Source organism: Cajanus cajan, chromosome 6 (assembly GCF_000230855.2).
Source record: "Cajanus cajan strain Asha chromosome 6, NIPB_CcT2T_4, whole genome shotgun sequence".
In the NCBI taxonomy this organism is placed as follows: domain Eukaryota; kingdom Viridiplantae; phylum Streptophyta; class Magnoliopsida; order Fabales; family Fabaceae; genus Cajanus; species Cajanus cajan.
Genome location: NC_138522.1, coordinates 49,298,314 through 49,305,248, shown reverse-complemented (window position 1 = coordinate 49,305,248; position 6,935 = coordinate 49,298,314). Strand labels below are relative to the sequence as shown.

At 34.3% G+C, this 6,935-nt stretch overlaps 1 protein-coding gene across 1 annotated transcript; it reads right to left on the bottom strand.

The window, feature by feature from the left end:
• Positions 1-5,459: 5,459 nt before the first annotated feature.
• Positions 5,460-6,350, bottom strand: LOC109815742 (uncharacterized). The gene has a single exon (XM_020380539.2). The coding sequence runs from the start codon at positions 6,348-6,350 to the stop codon at positions 5,460-5,462; it is 891 nt and encodes a 296-aa protein (XP_020236128.2).
• Between the last annotated feature and the right edge of the window lie 585 nt (positions 6,351-6,935).

Here is a 6,935-nt window from a genome sequence, read left to right as displayed (position 1 = left end):
TCAGGCCTTATAGGCTTTAGAGGATGGTTTCATGATGAAGTTAGGAGTAGGGGAGTTGGATTTCTGGCAAGACCCATGGGTCACGAAGGAGCCACTTGCATCCGTAATTCCCCGAGTTGATACCTATGACTATGGATCTTTGGCATGGGAATTCTTGGAATCTTAGTTTACTATACTATTCTCTGCCAATTGACATGCTTGCATAGATTCAAGAGATTTATCCTCATTTTACTACATGTGCCAAATTTATGGATATGGGGTGGCATATCCAAGGTGTTTATAATGTGAAGTGTACCTATGATTGGTTAAAGAGAAATCAAACATCAATGATTGATTCTTCATGGAAGTGGGTATGGAAGTTCTTAAATTTATTTAATTTTAGTTTTATTTTATTTTTTACTTTTTTATTTAAAATTTTATATTTTCTCAAATATACACCGATACCCATAAATATTTGGATATATATAATTAATTTTTTCATTAAATATTATTATTGCCTCATCAGAATAATCATTAATTTCCAACTCAGATAAATATTTTGTTAAGTCAGCATTTTGGTAGATGAAATTAGTAAAATGTGTTAACTATAATGGATTGAGATAATGATTAGATATTTTATATTAACATATCATAAAATGATTTATTTAACAAAAAAAAAGTTAGTATTTGATTTTTATTATGTAATAATTTTTTTTTAATTAGCGATGATGACATTATTACAACAAGATAGTAAATATTATATACATTTCTCTTTTTTAATATATACACATAGTTTCTTTATATTTTTTCATAAAAAATTTAAACATATTTTTACATAGTTTCATAAAGTACTTTTTGAAAGAAAAAATTTATTTTTCTTTTAAAAAGTACTATTCAGAAGTATATTTTTTAAAAGATTTTTTTTTTTAAGTTTATTTTTTATCTTTCAAAAAATATTTTTCAAAAGTATAATCTTTTTTTTTATAAAAAGTATTTTTCAAAAGTGTATTTTTATCTTTCGAAAAGTACTTAATGAAATTCTTTTACTCTTTTAGTTTTGGGTGAGTGCTAAAACATATTTCTAGAAATCACTTAAGGAAGAGAAAAAATATACCCCATGAAAGTACTTTTTGAAAGTGTAATTTTTATCTTTCAAAAAATTATTTTTCAAAAGTATTTTTTCTCTTCCAAAAAGAGCATTAAAGGAAAAAAAATAAAGTAAAAAAAAAAAAAAGATAAAGTAAGAGAGGTGTATTATTAATGGAAAGAAGTTGGCTAGAAGGTTAGGCAAACAAAAATGTTTGCTTTAAGCCCTTTAAAAATATATATTTTATATTAATATTTATATAACTTTTTCAAAGTTTCATAACTTAAAAGTCAACTTTTGCATCTAAAAAATTCACTTTAAAAAATTCATTTCTAAAAAATTATAAATATAATATTTTTTAAGGCCATTTCTTAAGTATTTTTATTTATTTCCTAAAGAAATTATTATTAATTAAAAAAAGCTCATTTTAAGATTTATTTTCTAACATAGTTTCATAAAGTACTTTATGGAAGAAAAAATTTATTTCTCTTTCAAAAAATATTTTTCAGAAGTTTACTTTTTTAAAAAATATTTTTCAAAAATATATTTTTTATCTTTTGAAAGTACTTTGCAAAAATATACTCTTTTTTTTTCTAAAACACATTTTTTAAACGTGTATTTTTTATCTTTTAAAAAGTACTTAGTTAAAATATACTTTTACTCTTTTAGTTTTGGGTGAATGCTAAAACATATTTCCAAAAATGACTTATGGAAAGGAAAAAAAAATTGTTTCACGAAAGTATTTTTGGAATTATATTTTTTATCTTCCAAAAATTACTTTTTAAAAAGTATTTTTTTCTCTTCTCGAAACTCGAAAGTCCTTTCCAAATAGGGGCACCGTAGAAAACAAATAAAGCAAAAAAAAAATAAAATAGTAAGAGAAGTGTACTATTAATGTAAAGAAGCAGGACTGGTCAAAGGTTAGACAAATAAAACCTTGTTTTAAGCCTTTCAAAAAAGATATATTTTTTTTAGTTCCATAACTTAAAAGTCAGATTTTGTATTCTTAAAACTTCACTTTAAAATATTCATCTCTAAAAGATATATAACTATAATTATTTTTTAAGATCATATCTAAAATATTTTTATTTATTCTCAAAAAAATTATTAGTAATTTTAAAAAGATTTTATTTTAATATTTATTTTAGACCTTTTTTTTTTTTTTGATTCACTAAGGGGCTTAAAAGCCCAAAAACAAACTAGAAACCACGAGGGAACAATACAGCAGAATCATCTGCAACTAAATTAAAGTGCGACCAACTAGGAGGAGAATCAAAACAAAGCATCCCTTCAGAAATGGAGAGTCCGAATTTTGCGAATCCATCAGCAACCTGATTTGCTTCCCTAAGAACATGAGTGCAATCAATACTAGGGAAATCCCCAGCCATCCTAACTATATGATTAACTAATGAATAGTAAGGATGTTCCCTTGAACATCCCTCATTTAAAAACTTGACTGCCAGGGCAGAATCTGATTCTATGATAATATCAACCACCAAGCTTCGTTCCTTAAGAAGACGTAGTCCATGAAAAATTGCCCATAATTCTGCCTGTACAACTGAGCATACTCCAATCATGTTTGAAAAGGCAAAAATGAACTTCCCATTGGAATTTCTTATGACTCCTCCACAAGAGGCAATTGAAGATGCAGCCACAGCCCCATCACAATTTAATTTTAAGACTCCAGGAGGAGGTCTAGACCAACTAATGAGGTTAGTATCAATGTTATAATGGGTAGGCTTTGGTCCAATTGAATTGACTTTGGTAAGTTCACCTGTTCTTCCTTTAATCTCGCAAACAATTTGGTTGGGATTAAAAGGAAGCTGATTAAATACTGTCATATTTCTTGCTTTCCAAATTGAGTCTATAGCTACTGCAAACGTTGTAGCCCAAGATTCTTCTACATTTATTAAATTTGAACCAAGCCATTGGGTCACTGTAGGGTGATAGAAGTCATTATCCAAATCTCCAAAAAGCCGCTGCCAAATTGCTACAACACAATAGCAGTCCCTTAAGATATGCACTATGTTTTCTTGGTCAATATTGCAAATGGGACAGAGTCCAATTGTAGCTAGTCCTCTGGAGACTCTCCACTCATTTGTGCAAAGGCTATTTTGAGCAACCCTCCAGAGAAGACAACGAATTCTCTGGGGCCCTTTCCACTTCCATATGGCTGAATATAAAGCTTGGTTATTATTAACCAAAGGAGGACTAATTGAGTTATATGCAGTCTTAATAGAAAAACGACCATCTTTTGAGCCTCCCCAAACTAGAATATCTTTGTCATTTTCTGATGAGGGGGGGCCAATACCAATAATCTCTAACCAAATCATATTAGGAAGAAACCGACGAATCTCATTCAAATTCCAAGTACCATCTTCGTTAACATAATTTGCCACTACTTTACGACGATCCTGCATTGGCACTGGTTGTACTACTACCTCAGCAATAATAGTCCGAGAAGGCAGCCAGGAATCAAGCCAAAAATTAATAGTTTTTCCATCCCCTAAATTCCAAGCCAAAAGAGGTTGAAATTCATTCCACGCTGCACAGATACCGCGCCAACAATTTGAAGAATTTGATCTGTTGGTGACAATTGGTAACGCTCCTTCTCCACAAGCGTATTTTGTTTTTAGAATTCTCACCCATAACTTGTTAGATTGGGAGCACAGGTTCCAGCAATTTTTAAGCATGAAGCATGTATTCATCCTATGATTCTCCCTTAAGCTAAGGCCTCCATGAAGCTTTGGTTTACAGAGATTTTCCCAAGCGACAGCATGGACACGTTTTTGACCACTAGTCTCGCCCCATAGAAAAGACCTGCAAGCTTTATCAATATCATCACAAAGCTTTCGAGGCATATAAATTGTCTACATTGTGTAAGTTGGTATTGCTGCCAGAACAGATTTGGTTAGAGTCAGTCTGCCAGCAAATGAGAGGTTTCTTGCCTTCCAAGAGCTTAGTCGTCTATTGACATGATTCATGACTGAGTTTAGTGTAGAGCGACTCACTCTGGTGTGATGAAGTTGCACTCCAAGATACTTTCCTAAATTATCAGTTCTTTGAAATCCGAGACAAGAACTGATTTCTGATTTAACAGCCCAACCAACATTTTTTGAGAAGAATATACGGGACTTATCATGGTTGATCTTTTGCCCGGAGCTTCTACAGAACTCTTCAAGACAGCTTTGAATAATATCTACTTGATCCAAGGAAGCCTCGGAGAATAGGATTAAGTCATCAGCAAATGCTAGATAGGCAAGGGGCGGACCTCTTTTCGAGAGCCTAATAGGTTTCCAGAGTTGATGTGATACTGCAATATCGATTAAATGGAACAGTCTCTCCATGCATAAAACGAAAATATATGGAGACAAAGGGTCTCCCTGACAGATACCACGAGAAGGTTGAAATTCATCTAAAGTATTACCATTCCAAATCACCTTCATCCTTGGTGAAGATATGCATTCTGTCACCAGATCAATAAATTTTTGCGGTAAGCCAATATCCGATAGAGTCTCTCTAATAAAATTCCAATTCAGCCTATCGTATGCTTTCTCTAGATCAATTTTGATGGTCATCCAGCCTTTCTTTCCTGATTTATGCCTCATAGAATGTATAACTTCTTGTGTAATTATGATATTGTCTGTGGTTTGTCTACGTGGTACAAAGCTACATTGATTTGGACCCACCAGTCCTTCCATTACTTTTCTTAGACGGGTGGCTAGAACTTTTGTGAGGGCTTTATAAGACACATTACATAAGCTAATGGGCCTCATTTGTTTTAGAGAAGTAACATGATCCACCTTTGGAATTAGCGTGATGAGAGTATTGTTAATCTTAGCTACCTTCCTTGGAGTTTGTTGGATATCTTGAACTAACTTACAAAGGGCTGGTCCCACAATACTCCATTGGGATTGATAAAAGATTGCTTGAAATCCATCAGGCCCGGGCGCCTTAAAACCACCCATGCGAGTTAAAGCTTGTGAAATTTCTTGAGTTGAAATAGGGCTTGCCATCATTTCTTTTTCAGCAGCTGTTAACTCAGGAAAGGATTGAGTTAAGCAAAAGGGTTCATACTCACCTGGATCAGTGAACAGATTTTTATAAAAGGAGGTGACCATATATTTCAATTCATCTTCATTTACCACCCAAGCCCCTGAATCATCTTGTAGAGAGAGCACTCTATTTTTCCTTCTTCTGATGATGGTTGTCCCATGGAAATAACGTGTGTTACGATCCCCAAGTTCTAACCATTTGCAGCGAGATTTTTGAAACCATAAGAGTTCTTCTCTAATCAAAATCTGTTCATATTGTAACCATAAATCTCTAGCAAGCTGTTCTAGGAAAGGGTTGATTTCAAAACTTAGCTTCATTGCAATACCATTTAACCTTCTCAAAAGTTTGCGCTTAGTATGGAAAATGTTGCCAAAGCTAGAACGATTCCAACAAAGGAGCTGATGTTGCACGTAACCCATTTTTTTTTATTCCAGTCAGGTGCAACATTCCAGCTATTTCGAAGCACGGACTGGAACTCCAGGTGTGTGATCCATGCTGCCTCAAACCGAAATGGACGGCGACGGCAGTCAGATTGTAGAGGAGAAGAGAGGTTCAAACGAATCATACTATGATCAGACTTCAAGGGGCTTAAGTGAAAAACATTTGCATCAGGATATTCTAATTGCCATTGAATGTTAACTAGAACACGATCTAAGCGAACATACACCTTACCACGTTGCCAAGTAAATGGAGCACCCTGGAAACCTATATCAATTAGATTACAATCACGAGCCATATGTCTAAATGCGAGGTCACCTCGAGAGTTTGCGTGAAGAGATCCCCCATGTCGTTCTTCATCCTTCAGAGTTTCATTAAAGTCACCCAATACACTCCAAGCACCCTGTATTGTTGAAGCCAAACGTATCAAGTCTCTCCAGAGTTCGATACGAAATTGAGAATGAGGATTGGCATATACAACAGTCATGAACCAAGATCCCATTAGACCTTTCACATAGAAATGAACATACTGGTTAGAGTTAGATACAACCTCAAGTTTCCATCTCGTTGAGTCCCATAAGCACCATATCCCTCCGGCTTGACCATGCGCATCAACCACAAAGGAGCTATCTAGATTAATCCTTTGAATAACCTTTTGGGCTTTTACGCCACTAATGTGTGTTTCAAGCAAGCATAAGACACCAATGTCATTTTCTCGTATGGAATCATTTATGAGTGGGACAAAACCTTTACACCCAGCTCCTCTACAATTCCAACTTGTAATATTCATTAAAAATTTGTTTTAGAGTTTGGGTTGGAAACCCTTGTGTCATTATGGATATCACCATAGTTCTGTTTAGTGGGATCTTGTTTAGTACTTGAGGATCTACCCGGGTCCAGGTGTTGTCGCATGAGGTTAGCAAACTCCATGGTTTCTGCATCTGGAAGAACAACATGTGATATTACTTCAATAGGATTTTCGTGTTCATTGGGATGAGACTCTGACATGCGCTTAAGGTTTGCGAGAACTGCCTTTGAGTTGCACTCTTCACGTACTACATGACTGTCATTTGACTGTGTTGACTTGAAATTATCCATGAAGGTTTGTGGTAAGGGCCCACCATCTGACCGAGATCCTTTAATATTGATCATACCGTTATTTTTAAATTTTGCAGCTTTTGGGCCCATCATCTATTTTTTACGTAGATTTTGGGGGTTCTTCCCTCCTGTTGTGTTCCGCAGAATCCTAGTAGATTTTTCTGTAGACCTTGGGATGATGTCGTTGCTATAACTCATTACCGATTTTGTTTTATCTGCCACGTCAGCCTTTTGATTCGCATCCGCTAATGGAGCATTTACGTGATTTGGATATGAA

Excerpts from the sequence above, each read along its gene's own strand:
- LOC109815742 (XM_020380539.2), bottom strand. The coding sequence starts at position 6,350 with ATGAATATTACAAGTTGGAATTGTAGAGGAGCTGGGTGTAAAGGTTTT.